The sequence below is a fragment of the Pezoporus wallicus genome, unplaced genomic scaffold (assembly GCF_028554395.1).
Source record: "Pezoporus wallicus isolate ANWC-B61680 ecotype Strahan unplaced genomic scaffold, APGP_CSIRO_Pwel_v1 scaffold_6885, whole genome shotgun sequence".
In the NCBI taxonomy this organism is placed as follows: Eukaryota; Metazoa; Chordata; class Aves; order Psittaciformes; family Psittacidae; genus Pezoporus; species Pezoporus wallicus.
Window position 1 is genome coordinate 393368 of NW_026638858.1, and position 19745 is coordinate 413112.

At 40.6% G+C, this 19745-nt stretch overlaps 1 protein-coding gene across 7 annotated transcripts in view; it reads left to right on the top strand.

Moving 5' to 3' along the window:
* PTPRJ (protein tyrosine phosphatase receptor type J) overlaps positions 1–19745 on the top strand; it is a 71094-nt gene extending 51349 nt beyond the window's left edge. For 2 of the 7 annotated variants that reach the window (XM_057412770.1, XM_057412764.1), the window contains 18 exons: positions 519–785; positions 1926–2192; positions 2342–2608; positions 3504–3770; positions 5463–5750; positions 6000–6134; positions 9343–9550; positions 9669–9787; positions 10379–10466; positions 11535–11576; positions 12488–12575; positions 13764–13854; positions 14534–14607; positions 14757–14891; positions 15315–15434; positions 16175–16335; positions 16827–16962; positions 17762–18772. In XM_057412770.1, coding sequence (XP_057268753.1) covers positions 519–785; positions 1926–2192; positions 2342–2608; positions 3504–3770; positions 5463–5750; positions 6000–6134; positions 9343–9550; positions 9669–9787; positions 10379–10466; positions 11535–11576; positions 12488–12575; positions 13764–13854; positions 14534–14607; positions 14757–14891; positions 15315–15434; positions 16175–16335; positions 16827–16962; positions 17762–17920 — 2912 coding nt within the window. In that variant the 3' untranslated portion in view covers positions 17921–18772. Of the gene's footprint in view, positions 1–518; positions 786–1925; positions 2193–2341; positions 2609–3503; positions 3771–5462; positions 5751–5999; positions 6135–9342; positions 9551–9668; positions 9788–10378; positions 10467–11534; positions 11577–12487; positions 12576–13763; positions 13855–14533; positions 14608–14756; positions 14892–15314; positions 15435–16174; positions 16336–16826; positions 16963–17761; positions 18773–19519 lie in introns of those variants that run through there. The other 5 variants (XM_057412768.1, XM_057412769.1, XM_057412763.1 and 2 more) reach the window with 4 other exon arrangements.

The window sequence follows — 19745 nt, forward strand, 5'->3', positions numbered from 1 at the left end:
CTGCTTCCTCACAGCTTCCCCTCCTCCCTGGCAGAGCATGAGCCTCACAGAGTCCTTGGTCAGGGTAAACATCACTTAACAACAACCGAAAACATCGGCTTCACCAACACTGTTCTCAAACTAGAAGTCAAAACACAGCACTGCACCAGTTAACACAAAGGAAAAAACATGACTGCTACTGCTGAACCCAGGACACTTGCCCACCATACTGATCCGTTTCTTGCCCACCTCTAGATTTGTATGGGAAAACCTGGGAGTCCTGTCAGAGTGAGGCCTGTGCTATTGCTTTGGAGTGTCAAAGGAAGATTAATCCCACTCAGAATGACTTTTCTTCAGTGTTCTCTTAGCTCACCACTGGTGCAGAAGCTTCCAAGGAGCATCTGGTGATGATGTTGGGGTGCTCCTGCACTCGGAACAATGAGAGAAGAAAATGAAGTAGCGGTGCCTGTATTTCTTCTGTCCATGCATGTGAGCAGATGTTCTTGCAGGTTGACAAATTGTTGTCTTGTGTTTCACAGAGCCCAGCCCAGTTTTTGACCTCAAGGCAGAATATGTTGGTGTGACTTCTGTCAACTTATCATGGGCAGTGAACGACACTGCTTCCAACTCCTACACGTACAGGATAGAGGTTGTAATTGATACCTCTATTATGAACCTGACATCCAATGTCACTGAAGCTGCAATTACTGAGTTAATCCCTGGGACAATGTACAATTTCACAGTGTTAGCAGTTGCAGCTGATGGTCAGACAACAGGAGCAGGAACATCCATAATCCAGTATACAAGTAAGGAAATCATGCTTCTCAACTGCATAAATGTGCAGTTTATACCAAATTGTGCTGCTTTTTTTACTTTGGGTTTCCAGCTCTGTGCTGTTTGTCATTGTGATGTTGCTTTGTACTAGGTTCCTGTGGGCATGAATGCAAGTGGCCTTTGGTAAAAGGGAAAAGGACTGAGGTTGTATGCATCACTGTGTGTTCATGTGTTGCCTTTAAAGCAGTTATTTCATCAGCTTCACTGCTCTAGACTATATAATATCCAGCTGCTGCCACAACATGACTTTTTCTAGACTTGAGGGCTGAATAGGCACCCTACAATATTTCTGGAAGCAGGTTATCTCAGCTCATACCAAATGACATGGCATGCAGGGTTCTGGCTAGGATCACAGGGGCTTCTGGTTCTTGAAAGTATATTTGAGCTCATTGCAAAGTCCCTCTCCTGTGGCTCCTGTGGCCTATGGTAGTGTGTAGGGACACATCATCGAATGTGGTGCCATTTTTGCTGGCTTTGTGCTGTGGCACCTTTTTCCCAGATCAGAGGCGAACAGATGAGAGGAGACGATCTTTCTTTTGTATCTGGCTCAGAAGTGGATGGGGAACAGGCAACGTCTCTACAGAGCAAATAGAAGCAGTGTGTCGTGAAGCTGCTGCTTAGTAGATGAGCTTGTCTAAGCTCCCTGAAGTGAGTCTTGTCTGTCTAGTGCTGATGCTGAACCAAGCTTGCAGATACAGCCCCTCAGGGTGGGTCAGGTGTTGGACCTGCTCAAGGAGCCCATTTTCTTCTGCTGATGTTGAGGAGAGGCTGCGTGAAGGGCTCAGATTAAGACTCACAAGCAAAATTTTGAATTAACAGACCAAGATCACCCTCACTCTGCTTCTTTCCTTGGTTTCCACCTGTTTCTCCCTCTGGAAACCCACTGTAGAAACAAATAATTTTAGCATGTGAAATAAACTGAAATAGAATATAACCCCAGAACTTCTGTGGCCTTTCAAGAGATCCCCCAGCATGAATGTCTGAAAATGGACATTGATACTGTAGAAGTACTGTTTTGCTACAAATAATGCTCATTCTATGTACAATAGGGAAATTTGTCTGTGGCTGCTCAATTTATCTGTCTTCACTGATTGTTGTATTGCCTTTCACAGAGCCCAGCCGAGCTCTTGATCTCAAGGAGGGATATGTTGGTGTGATTTCTGTCAACTTATCATGGACAGCGAATGACACTGCTTCCAACTCCTACATGTACAGGATAGAGGTTGTAAGTGGTACCTCTGTTATGAACCTGACATCCAATGTCACCGAGGCTGCAATTACTGAGTTAATCCCTGGGACAATGTACAATTTCACAGTGTTTGCAGTTGCAGCTGATGGTCAGACAGAAGGAGAAGGAGTATCCCTAAGCCTGTATACGAGTAAGTCACAGTTTATTGCAACCCTGTTTCTGATGGACTGTATTTTACTGATGTGAAGAAAGTGAAGTAGCGGTGCCTGTATTTCTTCTGTCCATGCATGTGAGCAGATGTTCTTGCAGGTTGACAGATTGTTGTCTTGTGTTTCACAGAGCCCAGCCCAGTTCTTGATTTCAAAGCAGAATATGTTGGTGTGACTTCTGTCAACTTATCATGGGCAGTGAACAACACTGCTTCCAACTCCTACACATACAGGATAGAGGTTGTAACTGATGCCTCTATTATGAACCTGACATCCAGCGTCACTGAAGCTGAAATTGCCGAGTTAATCCCTGGGACAATGTACAATTTCACAGTGTTTGCAGTTGCAGCTGATGGTCAGACAGAAGGAGAAGGAGTATCCATAAGCCTGTATACGAGTAAGTCAGTTTCTTGCAGGCCTGTTTCTAATGGACTGTATTTTGCTGTGCAGAACAAAGATATACCTACCTGCCCAAGGGTTGAAATTTAATACTGTTTTAGGCAGAGGTGATGTGCTTTGCCTGCCCACAGGCAGAGTTGTTTGTGTGGAAGAGGCATAGTCTTTTAAAAAATAAAAAATAAACAGCCTCCAGTCAAAAAAGAGTGATTGTTGAAGATGGTCATCAAGGCCTGTGACACAAAGAAGGAACACTTCCTGAGAACCTACTTGCCTGGCCTGGGATTTGTGGGCAGTTTTGCTGCCTTTGCTTTTTGGAGAATGGGAGCCTGAGACCCTTATTTTGAAGGGCTCCAACACAGAGAAAAGTTACTCTGCTGGGGGGAGCTTGAGTGATTTAGAGGCTGCGGATGCCATTGGGCTGCAGCAGAAAAGTGAGCTTTAGGCAGCACAAGCTCAGGACAAGAATGGTGGTGAAGGAGCAAGGTGCCTTGGTCATCACCTCTGCTCCTTTTCCGGTGATACCTGTTGTGTTCTAGCCCTTTTCTGTGCATGGATATACCACCAACTGCTTTCCACACTTTCCCCTGCAATCTTGTATCTTTTCTGACCACACCACTGAAGCAAAATACTGGACTTGCTGCCACCACAACCTGTGCTTCCACTTTGGAGTGTCAAAGGGAGATGAATCTAACTCAGAATGACTTTTCTTCAGCTTTGTTTTAGCTGATCATTGGTGCAGAAGCCTCCAGGAGCATCTGGTGATGTTGTTGGGGTGCTCCTGCACTCGGAACAATGAGAGAAGAAAATGAAGTAGCGGTGCCTGTATTTCTTCTGTCCATGCATGTGAGCAGATGTTCTTGCAGGTTGACAAATTGTTGTCTTGTGTTTCACAGAGCCCAGCCCAGTTTTTGACCTCAAGGCAGAATATGTTGGTGTGACTTCTGTCAACTTATCATGGGCAGTGAACGACACTGCTTCCAACTCCTACACGTACAGGATAGAGGTTGTAATTGATACCTCTGTTATGAACCTGACATCCAATGTCACTGAGGCTGCAATTACTGAGTTAATCCCTGGGACAATGTACAGTTTCACAGTGTTAGCAGTTGCAGCTGATGGTCAGACAGAAGGAGAAGGAGTATCCCTAAGCCTGTATACAAGTAAGTCACAGTTTCTGGCACTGTAAGTCACTGTTTCTAATGGACTGTATTTTGCTGTGCAGCACAGGGCTCTGCCTACCTGCCTGAGGGCTGAAAGAACAATATTTTTTCAGGCAGAAGTGCTGCACAGAGCCTGCCTGCAGTCAGCAATGTTAATATGTAGGAGAGGGCTTGGGGGGTGGGGGTGGGGGTGTGTGTGTGTTGCCTTCACTCCATGTGTATTATTTTGAAGTGTTCCCAGAGAGGGAGCATTGTGCCTCAGTAACGTCCCCCTTTGGAGGGGCCTGTAGCTGCAGCTGGTCTTCCGGGCAGCACTGTGCTGTTGACCATACTGCACTGCTTGGCTTGCCAGGAGAGAGGAGAAGGTTGAGGTATTCCTGTGTTCTTATGCTGAGCACTATGACCATTGTTGCCCCTCGTTGTGAATATGAGCCACTGTGTAATTTCCTCTGTTTTGTCACATTTTGTCTGAGGTGAATATGGGACAGATTTCTTTGATGAGTCTGTCCCAGGGCTCCTCAGGAAAGTTTCCAGATGGGCCCCAGGATGAAGCTGTTAAGAGTGTCTTTGTACTGTGAAAGTTCTGCTTGGCTACTCATAATGCTTAATCAGGCCAAAACATGGAAGTGTGGCTATGCCTCTGCTGCTTCTGTCTCTGTCAGCAAGTATATGTGAGTGCTGATGAAGTCTCATCTTGACTTTCACAGAGCTCAGCTCCATTTTTCATATCCAGGTGGAGTGTGCTGGTCTCTGATTTTTTCCCATTGATAAAAAAGTTGTAGCTCCTCCTCTAGCAACCAGACATCCAGTATCACCAGAGCTGTTTATAATCATAAGTCCTAGAACCTTCTATAATTTCACCTTATTTGTAGAAGTAGCTGACAGTGTTACTGAAGGAAAAGAAATATTTATGAAATGCAGTAGAAATAAGTTCCAGTCACTCACATTTGTCTTTTAACTGAATCAGTTTCCTCTGGTACACAATTATGCTTCTTCTTAGTTTCTTAAAATAATACCCTTTCTTAATAACAAAATAATTAAATCCATGAGGTTTTTACCCCTGTATTTGGGAGTGCCAAATACTTTGTCATCAAGAGAGGAAATAAATTTGCTATGTGTTACAACTGTAGAGAGTTTTGGTCTTGAAGGCCAAGTTTTAGAAGATGTTTAGTTTAGAGAAACCTTTCTTAGTGTTACTGCTACATTAACTTTTTTAATACCTTTTTCTATCTGGTCATAAGGATGCAGTTTTAACAGTATACTGTAAGACTCTCAGACTGACATGTTGTAGTTGCTGCTCTTAAGGATGGCTACTCCTTTGCTCTTAATGCACAGAGCTTATATTCATTGTATTTGTTGGCACCTAAGAGTTCTAAATAATTATACAGTAAGCTAGTGTCAATTTACATACTACTCTATAAATGTTCTTTGAGTGCTATGTTCAGTGCCTGAACAGTATTTTGAAAATTTTGCTGATCTTGACTTACTCAAATTTTCTCAGTAAACCTGTCTGCAGAGGAGTTAGAGAGCACAGAATAGGTCACTAATACTTAGTGTGCTACATACTTCCCTTCCTCATAGGGTAACAAGTCCTTGTAGGCAGTAGCTTTATCTTTTTAAAAGTGGAAAAGAATATTGAAGTTTTATAAACATTTATACAAAGAACTTGGCTTTGTTTTTGTATTTTAACAGCTCCTGCCTTAGTGAATTCATTTCAGTGTGAACCAGTGCTCAAGGAGTCTTCTCTAATACTGAAGTGGGAATGTCCTCCTGGTAACAATTCTGGCTTCAAAATAAAAATATTTAATGATACATGGGAAAAAGAAGAACAGGCTCCATCCTGCATTGGAGAAGGCTCAGCAGAAACCTTCGTAACACCATCTTTAGATTATTTCAGCATCTATACTGTTACTATTGCAACTCTTTCAAACAGTTCTGAAAGTGATCCAGTACAGAAAATGTGTAATACAAGCATTACTGGTAAGCATTGCGATTTGAGAACTAAAAATATTCATAGGACTAAAATGTTGACTTCATGATTGCAGAACAGAAAACTTGAATGCAGTACGCTATCACCCTACACACTATGCATAATATACAGTGTTCATGCGAAGTCTAATGTGACGCACAATAAATATGCATTATATGAATAGCATCAGTGTTACAGCATTTTACTGTTTAGAAAACTCTCTTTACCAGTCAGGTACTAAAAAATATTTCTGTTTATAGACCCACCTGCTCCAAGCAAACCTCCTTTAGTCAAGGTAGTCAGTCACAACTCGTTGTCTGTTGAATTCTCCAACTTTGAGTCAGTGAATGGACCATTAAAAGCCTATGCAGTATTGATCACAACAGAAGAACAAGGTGAGATGTTATAATGTTATCTTGTAGTTTTGTGAAATAATTTATCAGACAGCATTATGTTTTAAACTCTAAACAGGTGTTAAATGGATAGAGGAAAATCTGACTCATTATTTTCAGTCACCTTTCAAAAGTCATAAGGCAAACACCTTGCTTGCTTGAAGTCAGATCACTCCTTGTTTTCAGAAAGCTACTGTTTTCACTCAACCTTTTCCATCCTGACTTATCCTTGTATAAACGTCTCATATGTATTGCCACTGTGCTGTTACCATTTTGATTTGCTGCCACAAGATTGTGGAGTATCCCTTTTTCCTCAGAGAATAATTTTCAGAGCTACTAATTTGAGCAGCTTTGGAATGTGAAGTGGTTTTCCCCCTCCCTTCTTCAGCTGCAAGATATCTGCAATAAGATCTTTAAAGGAAAAAAAAAGAGAGAGCTTTCCTTCTTATTTTACTTAGAATGCTTTATTAACTGAGAGAAATAGGGTACAGATGGAAAGCTTGAATAGCATTGTCAGCATTACATGCCGTGGGAAGTTGAACACCATGAAAGCTAGAGGGTGGTTTATTAAACTCATGTCTTTAAAGCATCAGAACAGAGATACATCTTTAATTGGTGAATGTCCAGTGATAAATCATGAAGCTAGGGAACTTACCTTTGCAGTGTGGGTTCTAATTGGATGTCATTTAATTTCTGCCCATGCACTGGAGGAATAGAGCAGCTTATGGAGATAGTTTCCCCCAAGCAGGATTTGACATTGCTTCTTATCCTTTGTCTTAATACTGGAAATCCATCTTGCAGCAGTTAAACTGTGGATCTTTCTTCTGTGGTTTTGCATATAATATACATCCAAGAAATGCCCATGTATGTGTAGTATACCGGTGCACATGTTTTCACATGCCTACTCAGCTGCCCTGGAGTTGCTGATTTGACTGTCAGTCTTTTGAATGCAGTAACAGCTCTGCTTGTACATTCAGCCAGTCCTTTTTAGTCATGATGAGATTCAGGGCATTCTTCTGTATAGTTTTGATTGCAAAGTTTTCAAGATGTGATTGACAGAAAGAAGGAAGGAAGACTGCCTGTATTTATAATATAGAATCTGAGTACTTTGATAGGAGCAGAAAACTATCCTTACAGCCAAGCATCACTTCAGCTTTATACTGTTGAAATAGCATTAATATGTTTGAGATGTGTTTCTCTCTCTTAAAACAGACATTTCCTTTAGGGTAGACAGAGGGGACTTTCTTCAGTTGTGTAAGCAATGGTTCTAAGGCTGTTTGAGATGCTGTCCTGGGTTCAGCAGTAGCAGTCATTTTTCTCCTTCTTGGTAGCTGGTGTAGTGCAGTGTTTTGACTTTCAGCTTGGGAACAGAGCTGATAGCGATGTTTTGGTTTGGCCAAGGACTTCGTGAGCCTCATGCTCTGCCAGGGGGAGGGGAAGCCAGGAGGAAGCAGAGACAGGACACCTGACCCAAACTGACCAAAGAGGTATTCCATACCACAGCACGTCATGCCCAGGATGTAACTGGGAGTTAGCCGGAAGGGCTGGGAGACTGCAGGGTTGGAGGAGGTATCGGTCGGAGCTTGGTCGGGCTTGGGGGCCGAGTTATCGGTCAGCTGGTGCTGAGGTGTTGTATTCTCTTCCCTTGTTATTTCCTTTATCATTATTATCATTGGTGGTAGCAGTAGTGATTTGTGTTATACCTTAGTTACTAAACTGTTCTTATCTCAACCCGTGGGAGTTGCATTCTTTTCAATTCTCCTCTCCGTCCCTCCGAGAGCAGGGGGAGGGCAAGAAAAGGGGGGGAAGTGAACGAACGAATTACCTGACTGGGTTTAAACCACGACAGGTGCCCAGGGGTGATATCCAAAATACCCTCAAGGAGCAGCAGATATAACCTGGGTTGTACATCCATTTGAAATGGAAGATAGGGATAAGACAGACATATAATGTATCTGAGATAGTACTGAACATCCATTTCTATGCAACTAAATTAATTGCAACCTCATCTGCTTTTAACATAACCAATCTAGTGCTTTAGAAGAGCTGTCTTGCGCCCTGTTCCTGCACAATTAGAAGTTGGTGAGAGCTTTGCTACTGGTGACAGTGAGCCACCAGCTCATTGGTGGCAGATCAAACCTTGTCTTCACAACTGTAGAAAATTTGTTAGGGCTTTTCCATCTTTCAGAGCTCCTGCAAGGCTTCTTTTTGAAGGTGAATTCAAGACTATATCTGCTTTTAGAAAGAGCTTTTAGCTTAAAGACAGTCAGCAGAGAACTATTTATGCAAACTTCAGTCGAATGAGAAAGATGCTTCTTCCTCCTGCAATATATGAATACTAAACATCAGATTGCTTGCTCTTCAGTTCTTGGACAACTGGTAATTTGAGCTTCTGTTATATATGCCTCAACTGTATAATCCACCTCATGTTAGGATGGTTGTATGGGGCTTTGGGGAACCTGTCTAGTGGAAGTTGTCTCTGCTTGTGGCAGGCGGTTGGAACTAGATTATTAAGGTCCCTTCCAAACCGAACCATTCTTTGATTCTATGAAGTTTCTAGGATTCATCTTCTAACAACAGACTAAAGCGATGCTCTTCTGCAGGTGGTGCCCTGTTGGTCACTGGCTGCTATAGCCCATTCTGCTGAAACTTCTGGAAGTGAAACTTCTGGTCATGGTTTTGTCCAATGCTTGTCTATGTCAAGGAAAGGCAGAATTTAACTCCTTGGTCTCCTACGGTTTAAGTGTGCGACTTCCTATAAGACACAGCAAGGAAGGTCAGCACGAGTTTAGTGTCACCCTGAATGAGTTTTAATGCTGTTTGGGTAGCACACATTACCAAATACCAATTTGCATCATACTCTCCACATATGATAGTTGATACGTGGATATGACTGACTTGCTTAGTGAAGACTGTCCAGGGGAACATCAGAATCGATCACTAATGTAGCTTTATGGAGAAGCTCCACCACACATGGGAGAAATAAAATCAAAAGGAGGTTAAAACAGGTAACGCTGGGGAGTAGGGAGATAGTTCAGTAGGTTGCACTGCAGTAGATGAGATTGAAGATTGTTGCACTCAGCCTTTCATTTCAGGCAGCATTTATGGAGTAATAATAACTGTGGTGAATGTGACCATCTCACCACTGCGACGATAGGTAATAAATCAGTGGATGATGTATACAACATATATCCTTGTTTTTTTCCTGAAGGTTGTGGGTCTTTGAAGTCCAAATTGAACAATACTTATGAAGATTTCAAGAAGAAGATGACTGTCACCTATGTAACATACGTTGTAGCTACAGAGCAGGCAAAATCACCTTTTCCTTCTCAGAATGGTACAAACATTGTTAACGTAGGCAATGGAGACAAACCGTGTGGCTACAAAAATGGACCATTGACTCCACTTCATTCATACAGGTAAGTTTTTTTGCAGTTGAAATCTAAAAGAGTTATCTTAAGAAAAAATGACATCTTGCTTAGGGTTGTTAAAACCATGTAATGTGCTACTTTTTTTTTTCTTCTCCCTTATCAACAGGGCAAGTGTTGCAGGTTTCACTAATGTAACCTTTAATATGGATGGTATCATTGTGGCAGAAGATAGTTATGTATCATTTTCACCCTGTTCTGAGGCAGTTTTGCTACCGCAGGATCCAGGTATAGTTAATGTCAAGTATAGGACTGGCAGCTTGGCACATGCCCCCTGTGTGGAGATTCCTTAGTTATGGCGACTTTCATAACAACAAAACACCTGCTGGTTTCTCTGTGATGTACTATTTCTGTCCAGCTTTGCAGTGACAATTTACAGTGACTTTGCTCTGTAAATTCACACCTTGCTAGTTCTGTGAATGACTTCTTTTTTCCATGTATGACTTCCACTGTGGAAGTAACCAAAAGCTGTGCTACTTGGGGCATGCTAAAAGGGATTGGCTGCCACAGTGAGACTTTGGTACAAAAACAAGTAGCAAAAAGTGGCTGATGTTCTAACAGTTCTGGTAAATTAAAAGCAGATGCCTTGGAATGGAAATACCAGTCCTTTGATCCCAATTCTTTATTAATTTATCACCCTTGGTTTGTTACTCCTTATGAGCTTTCAATACTGGTACTGCCAAAGGACCCAGTAAAGAAAAGACATTTAGTGGAGTGGAGTATATTCTGTCACTTGCGAGGTTCTCTTGTATTATGTTGAGTTAGATAAGTTCCAAAAAGGTTAATCAGTAATGAGTAACACTTGTTCTTTCCTATCAGGTGTTATTGCTGGAGCCATTATTGGATGCCTTTTAGCTATATTGGCTGTAGTCACTATAGGGGGTTTCATATTCTGGAGAAGGAGAAGGTAATGTGTTCAATACTGTATTTGTTGTGATGAGGAGCACCAGTATTGCACTTCTGTATCTCTCTTCTGAAAAGGCCTCTGTTTAAAATATAGAGTGTATTTTTAAGGACATGCTTTAAAATACATTTGTTAAGAATCTTGTTTGTATGTTACAGGTTAGAGCTGATGTATCAGAATAGTTAAGTGACTTTGTTCAACCCCATAGTTACAATCTAATGAGTTGAGATTGTTTTGTTTTTCTCTTCTGAATTCATTTATGCTGAAGTAATTCAGTCAGAAGTGAGCAATCATCACAAGTTATTGTGCTAAAAGACATATATAATTATATCTTAGCTGGTTTTATTTTAAATTATCCATTAATCACAATTATTAATTGCTTGATGGCCTGTCACATAAAACTTCCATTCTGGAGTACCCAAAAGCTGATGGGTTGGCTAGGGTTTGAGCTGGGGTCTCCAATCTTTTCCAAATAATCTAGGACCTAAGAGTCCACAGAGGGTTTTTGCTGCTTCTGATCATGTGGTGCATCCTCTCTAGAGAGTTAACTCTAGTCCAGTTTTCTTAGTTTCTTTGATTAGCTGCTGTTATTTTTACAAGTGTGTCTAATAACTGTGGACAATAATGACAAGAGCTTCCTTCTTTTAAAGCGGGGAGCACTTACTTTCATTCAACTACCACCTTCAGTACCATTGACGCATCACCATTGAACTCTTAATGTAGACATTCTGGGATTAGTAGCAATTCTCCTGAGATGTTAGCTAACGATGCAGATCTCTCAGATGTACTTCTTCCACCAAACTGTGCTTTGTGTTCTATGCTCTGTATTGTACTCTGGTCCCAACTGGGAATGCAATTGGGAAACATTCCCATTGCATAACATCACTGGAGGAAGGATGAAGTCTTCTTTCAGGTGTAAGGTTTGCCTCGGGAGGGTTTTCTTTTCCACCAAGTGGAATTTAAAAGAAATTGTTCTGAACAGGCACAGGAAATAGCTGTCATCAGGAATCTCATCTGCATTCCATTAAATTCTGCTATCAGCCTATTGTGTTGTTTTCTTTTGCCTTATAGGAAAGATAAAAGAAATACTGAGGTGTCCTTTTCTCCAATTAAGTAAGTCTGTGTCCTTTCACACACTTGTTTTCTGAGCTCAAGTGGTATTGCAGAACTTGCTCTGAACCCTGATACTCATTTTCTGTGTAGTTTTATATGGGATTTTGCAGTATTAATTCCTCGTAGAATTTAAAGACTCCAGCCTGCAGATCATATTGATCGAGACTTCTAGAGCTGCCACAGAGCTTGGGGTGCTTGCTTTGTGAATCACCATTAGATGCAGAAATGCTCCATATAGTTTTGAAAAACAGGATGTTTGAATGAAATACAGGCTTTGTACATGCTGAAGGAACAATTCAAATTGTTGATAAAGGGCAACATTCTGCACCATGGCCTGAATTTTCCTTTGGTTTATGACTACTTTGTGCCAAGTCATTAGTTCAGATAATGTTGAGATTGTGAAAGCTGACTGTGGGAGGGTAACTACAATATATTGGAAGTCACGGGCAGTGCAGTGAAATCACATTATTGTTTCTTGCTTCAATTTTTGTGCTGATGGAAAAGCATAGCTGGAGCATTCCATAAAGTCCCACCTTCGTAGACTTAAAAATACACCAGGGAATAGGGCTAATTTGGTGGGAGTACAGAAATGGCTGATTGAAACCTGCTATGATATCCTCCTGAAGGATGTGCTTTTCTTTCCGTGGTTTAACAGATCAGCTAAATGCTATGCTTGATATCCTATTCCCTTTAAATGCAGTTTTTTTGCTGCTACTAACAGGCATGCTTTCATTCTTAGATTCACGTAGTGAAAACCACAGCTGCATGTGTCTAATCAACCTTTTTTTCTTCCCCTCACCCTTCCCTGAAGAGTCAAGAAGTAAGTAAAGCGCACTTTCTAACACATTAACTGAATTCATGGCTTATTTACCTAGTACCAGTTACCAATTACATGGATTTTCTCATTTTAGATCAAAGATGATTAAAGTGGAGAACTTTGAATCCTACTTTAAGAAGCAGCAAGCTGACTCCAACTGTGGATTTGCTGAAGAGTATGAGGTATGTGCCGTCGGTAGAGAGCACTTCATGACACATATTTTTGGAAAGGCAACTCAGCTTTCTTATGAAGCATACATGAGGCTTACTGAAGGGAAGAGAAGGGACCTTTATTACAGAGATTATTTAGATGCATATACAGCCTTCCCTGATTCAGCTCCAGATTTAGTTGAAGCGCATGACAAATACTTTACATACTGAGCTATTATCTCTACCTGTGAGCTTACAGCATGGCCTGCTGGTTCGTGCTCTTGCCAGAGACAGGATCTCCTGAGCCCTTTCCCAAGTCACATGATACAGCCTAGGGAAAGCTATTTCACTTCTCTGCTCTTTGTTATTTTTTAATCTTGTTTTTGTTTTCTACACAGCAAGACTGGTCTCTTGCTAATGTCATTGACTTATTTAGAGTGTAGGTGTGATTTGCAAACCACACCTGTGGAATAGCTTGAAGGAGCAGTTACAGAAACAGGAATTATGATTTGTTTAGTGACCATAGATGTTTTTCTGTGAAATGTGCTAAAGTTCAGGCATAAAAGACAGGAATTGATTGTCAGTAAGGATTCTGTGTTGTCATGTCTGCTGTTAAAGAATCTCTTTTCTTTTTCTTTTTTTTGGTTTTTTTTTTTTTTTGGTGTTTTTTTTTGTTGTTGGTTGTTTTTCTGGGGTTTGTTTTTTTTTGTTGTTGGTTTTTTTTCACCATCTCCTTGAAGCTATTAATTGACTTCTTTCCAGATCAAGTTCTGTCCCTTTGATTTTGCTTTGCAGGCTGGTGTTCCACCTTGCCTTCTTCTCACATTTTGCCTCCTGCAGTCCTGGTGTACTTGGTCCCTTTCTCCCTGTAATGTTTGCAAGGCTTATGCTAAGTAGTTCCCTGCCTTGGGGTCAGGGAGTGTGCCCTTGATGTTAGTGTCTTGTATTTCTGCAAAATTGTTTCTGGGCTTTTAAAGCCTGTCTCTGGGTTTTAAACATGCTACTATTCCTACATTCCGTATTAATCCCTTGTCTATCCGTTTGCCGCTGTCACTCTTCCACTCTGTAAAAAGATGATTTTTGTCATCATTTATCCCATTTACCATGCCTGCTTTTACAGCAAAGGCTGAGAATGTTTGGAGTATTTGTCTTTTAGTCAAGTGTTTGTGTATAATTCCTAAACCAGGACACAGGGGCTCATAAATCCTCCTTTCATTGTAGGAACTCAAGTCTGCTGGTGTTCATCAGCCCAAATTTGCTGCTGAACTTCCTGAGAACAGGGGCAAAAATAGATACAACAATGTCTTACCATGTGAGTTACTCTCTTTGGTTTTACACCTGCTACTGGTTGAGATTTTAGATGGAAAACCATAGGTTAGTATAAGCAAACCCAAAGAGCTTTCACTTAAAGAACTTTCCTGTAATAATTTAATTTTCCATTTGTGAGAAACTGCAGTCCAGATTGAAAAAGAGGTTAACTGTTGACTATGGGCAGATGTGCAAAGCTGTGTGAAATATTAAGACCTTGCTGGCCAGCTTTGCAGGTGAGCTGAGAATGTAAACCCAGCCAGGCTGTCTGCAGGCATCCCAGCCTAGCTGAGTGTAGGGAGGAGTTGGAAGCGAACAGTGGTGGGTATGTAGGAATGCTTTGAAGGAAAAACATTAGCTTCAGCGGCAGCAGGAGAAAATTACCCATTTTTATCCAGTAATTAAAACTATAGTAATTTCCATGTTGGACTGAAAATATATAAATACATAAAACCAAACCATGTTTAAAAAATAAGAAAATCTGTGTTGAGTATTCTCAGTCTTTATCTTGGCCTCTCATTTTTCTGAAGACTTTCATGATAACAATTCTAAACTACAGCTACTTGTGATTCCTAAAACTTTATTGTTAACATGCCTTTTATTTAGAAACTGTGCATTAAATAAGCAGTATTTTGCTGAAAGGTTCTAGTTCTAAAATACATATTTTTTTTTTCTTTCTGCAGATGATATTTCCCGTGTTAAACTCTCAGATCGGAGCTCTGCATCTGATGATTATATTAATGCAAACTATATGCCTGTAAGTCGCTTATTGAGTTGAAATGAAATATAATGTGTATTTTTGCAATGTAGCCTCAACAGCTCATAATGATGTTTAAAGTCCACTTTTTATGTCTCTGCATGTGTGTGTGTATTTTACTTTTTGTTTTCTGTTTTTTTTTTCCTTAGGGCTATAACTCAAAGAGGGCGTTCATTGCTGCACAGGGTCCTTTACCCAATACTATAGAAGACTTCTGGTGCATGATTTGGGAAAAGAATATCTACTCTATCGTTATGTTGACAAAATGTGTTGAACAAGCCCGGGTATGTTTTTATTAAAACTGAACTGTCACTTGAAGACAGTTGTATCTCTTCTAGTTTTATTGTTACCCTGCTAGGCTGGAGACTGAACACTTTCTTTTAACAACCATCCACTTACTGGGTGGCTGTTTTCTAAATTAAATAATCCAAATTTTTATTTTTATTATTTTATTGTTCTGGTTTTTTTTTAGCTTTTTCCATTTTTATATGTGTTGACTACCAGAATAGATTGTCTCAGGAGGGTTGTAGAATCACCATCTTTAAGAGTGGATTATTCTCCCTAAAGAATAATTCTGGGAGAGCTTTTCCTACCCTGAGCCAGGCTATGGGGAAGGGTGATGTGCTTTCTAGCCTTGCTTCAGGTGGTGTCATTCACAACTAACATTGCTGTGTGTAATGTGCCTAACCTTGTAATTCTCGTCTTAGACAAAATGTGAGCAATACTGGCCAGACAAGCAGCCCAAGAGCTATGGTGACATCATTGTGACAGTGGTCTCAGAGATCATCCTTCCAGAATGGACGATAAGGGACTTCACTGTAGAAAAGGTGAGTACCGCCTTGCTTGCTGTTAGTGAAGTATCTCTAGGTATGGTTTGTCATATCACATGTCAAGCAACACTGGAGTGAAAGAACACAGTAATTTCATTAAAACTTAAATTCAAAGTTGTCTGAGGGAAAAGAGTAAGAGTGGTTTATTTTAATTTGAGGCTTTGAATATATTGGCCTGCTTTCTACCAACAGTCTGATTTTAAAATCTTTCACCCTACTTACTGACGAGATTCCTGTGATGTGCATGCATTTATTCATAAGCCCTGGCTTCTCACAACAGTGTTTTAGTAACAAATCTGGAGGTGGGATTGATTGCCAGTAAGACCTTCCCAGTGGCAGAATGCGATCTGCCAGCAAATCCAGCCTGCTCATGGGAATTCCTGATTGGTGATCCTTCAGTGATCCTGCAGCTTGTGTTTCCCTCAGACTTGTACCAAAACATGTGCTTATGCAGATACTTGTACTATCTGCTGGACTGAAAACACTTAGCTCCCTCTCAGCAATTGTAATGCAGCAGAGATATCTTGGAGTAAAGCGAAAAGTGAAATAAAACTATTTCAAAATATTCTCTACCAGAGCAGAAGGAAGAGGGAAACTGAAATATCATTGAGTTACTGTGCAATCTGTAATAGGCTTCTTTAACAAGGATGAACTTTGCCCAGTACATATGTCAGGAAGCTCTACTGGTGCTCCTCTGAAGCCAGTTTTCTTGTTTTTTTTAATGTGTGTTCCTCTAGTCCAACACAGCAGAGGGCCACACAGTGCGCCAATTCCACTTTACCTCCTGGCCAGATCATGGAGTGCCAGAGACTACAGAGCTTCTCATCAACTTTAGACACCTTGTTCATGAGTACAGCAGTCAAAATCCAATCGAATCTCCTACTCTGGTGCACTGCAGGTAAGAAGAACATGTTTGTGATAGACACACTTGTGGCTTTTTTTAAGAACAATTCTTTTCTAATGTGATTTAAAAAAAAAAAAAAGAAAGAGAAATATGTCTCTGCTTGAAGACATGGGCAATTCACCCTGCCAAATTAAAACCTTTGCCTTGTGTTTCAGAAACATAGCAGTGCTACTACACAGGTAGAAAAGTGCCTGATACAAAACTTCATTAGAATAGACAATCTCTCCTAGCCTGGAAAACTTAACTGAAATAGTTGCCTTTTCATGTGTTTTTATATGCAACCTTGTGCAAGTGCAAGCTTGGGAAGCCTGGAAGCATGTCCTCCCTCCCTCTTGGTGATGGTAAGAACTACCCCTCCAGGCTACAGAGACTTTTAATACCTGTGCCACTGAAATAACAGAAACCATCTTACTGGCTTTTCAATGGGCTACTATTGAGCAGGTGGTTGTGAGAAAACAGTAAATGGCTTCCCCATGTCATTGCAGTGCTGGTGTTGGGAGGACAGGGACGTTCATTGCCATTGACCGCCTGATTCAGCAGATTGAAATGGAAAATACAGTGGATGTGTACGGAGTGGTGTATGATCTTCGCATGCACCGGCCTTTAATGGTGCAAACTGAGGTAAGGCTGTCTTCCATCCAGCAGCATGTTTTTCAAATGGGCCTAATAGTTCAGGAAGGGTGGACTCAAAATGTAGCTTAGGATTGCAGGAAGGTGAGATATTAAGGAGCAATCGGAAATTTTTCTTCATTTAACTTCCCTCTTTCCTGCCTCAGCTCTTCCACAAAATTAGTTGTAGCCAGGGGCCGTAGTAAGTCCAAGCAGTCTCTTTACAGAGTGCTTTGTAGGACTGGCGTTTGCAACTGGAAAGACTCAAATCCTGAAAAAATGTGGTGCTTTTTTTTTTTCTGCAGCTTGTTCTACTCATGTGAGTTTTAGCCTTACAGTTGTGAGCCAGAACTATCTTGAGTCAAGTGGTCTTGGTGTGCATCTTTTCTTTTGTGTTCTGCACGAACACGTGTTCCTGCTGAAATGATCACTTTGATCCAAAAAGGTGTCTGGACTAACTCAGTGCACGTGAAAAAGGCTGTAAAAGCTCCATCATAGACTCATGGAATAGTTAGGGTTGGAAAGGACCTTAAGATCATCTAGTTCCAACTTTCTAAGAGGGTGTTAGGCATGATGGTGAACTTGATTCTAGTTTTTTACAGGGGGTTGATCAGATGACATCATGAAGTCCTTTCCAGCCGTATTTTTTAAGAACTTCTGTGTATGTATATAAATATAACATCTAAAAAGTACTCTGTGATAACATTCGGTGCAGTGCATCCAAAACCCAAACCCTATATTCAAGAGCAGAATTACTTCCGAAATCAGGTATTTTCTAGAAATATATTACCCTCTCTTTTCCTCCCATTAGGACCAGTATGTCTTCCTAAACCAGTGTGTTATGGATATTATTAGATCCCTGAAAGACAGGAAAACTGATCTTATTTACCAAAACATGACAGCAATGGCAATCTATGAAAACGTCACACCTGGGCCAGGTTTCGGGAAGGCCAATGGCTACCACACATAGCCTGGGAGGAACGTGGTGTTCCCAGGAGACGTTACCTGCGCAGAGGAAAGGGAGATGTTCTGCTCGTGTTCTCTGGGATTGTGTGCACTGTCTTGTGTCTGGCTTCTCCAGTTCTGTCCACATTTGAAGTTGTGATCTGCAGGAGGAAAAACACAATGCTGGCAGGAGCCACAGATTGGTATTGAAAAAGACAAAAAACAAAGCAAAACTATTTGAAGTTAACAGAGGAATCTTGCTTTTTCTTGGGAATTTAACAGTACTGATAGGCGAAATAGCATTTGCAGAATGAACAGTGAACTAGAATTTAAATATTAAAATAATAACACAAGCTTTTTATTACAATTTCATATGATTTCATTTAGAGACACCAGGCTTGTGGGCTGTTTTAATATATTTAATTATAAGTTTCAGGAACATATTTTATCTACTGTATCTGGTTACTTAGCTAATAGGTATGTGCCTCTGTGATTTTTTTTTTTTCTCTGTGTTCCTTTTTATTTAAAAATGGAGTACAAACAGCTCCTTCAAATGGACATTTGTACTTGGAAATTGTGCCTTTTCTAGTTGATACTCTAGAAAAAGAAAAACCAGCAGAGATTCTATTTTTGTACTGAAACTCTTAATGAGAACACAGATTTTTAAATAAGGCTGTGTCAAACTTAACTGTAGTTGCACTGTTGGCAGGACTCTCCAAAAGTTTGGAGGTGAGCTTTGTTGTTGCATTTCACCACAACTATCCCCTGCCTTAATGTTTCAGTGCCTCTGCTAGAGGAAAAGGAGTGTGGTGTGTCACTCCCAGCTTTAACTATAGTAAAAAAAACTGAGTAAGTGAATATGTGAATGTGTGTGCAGAGATGCATGTGGGTGTGTATGAAGGACAGAATAGCTCATCCCTGTTCCTGGCAGATGAATTCCTGTTTTTATACAATATATAATGATTTATTTAAAGGTGCAATATATGATTTACTGAATAATGATCACTCTATTCTAATAGAGTTTTACTCAGGTTGGTGTCTTTTTATCATTGTTGTTTTTCCTCAAATATATAAATCTGTGAAAATGTCAAAGCCAAGGTTCCAAGTGTCCAAGCACTCCCAAACAAATTGACTGGCTTTACTGTTTCTACCAAAACAAATGGCACAAGATTCTGCTGTAAAGAAATTTCTTGGTTGTTCTAGCCATTCAAAACTGAGACATATCTTACCTGCCTGCATCTCATTTATCTAATGTAATTGTTTTATAATTATTTGCAATGTACTGCTGCTGTTGGTTTAACTGGTCCTTTTGAAAATAGATCAAGCAAGCAGAAAGCCCCTAGTTCCGATTTTACAAGTCAAGGATCAGATGGGATTTATTTTGCTGGTACCTAACTGTCAGACTTACAACGGCATTGCCCATGAAGGACTTCTTGAGTAGCTTGGTGGTGGGGGGTGGTTTTTGGTTTTCAGATCATTGCACTGGCTGCATTGCAGAAGAATATGAAGTTTATGAATGATGCTATAGAATAGCTCTAAAGTGGTGAAAATCTTATGAAGGTTTAATAACCAGAGTCCCTGGAATTCTGCTGCTTTTTTGTTTTGTTTTGTTCTTTTGTTTTAGGAGAGTTGTCAGAAAGAGCTACAGGTACTGGGAGTATATGTGGCATTACAGTGGCACCTGGCAACCTCACAGAATCCACTGTAAGCTGAAGGAAAATGTGGGATTTCTGATGCACAAACTGTAACTTTAACCAGAGGAATTTTTTACAAGCTGGTGTGAAATTGTGTTCTGTGTGTGAGCAAAACTGGAGGATAAACCACAGTGTACTTCAGCTTTGGTTTTGGGT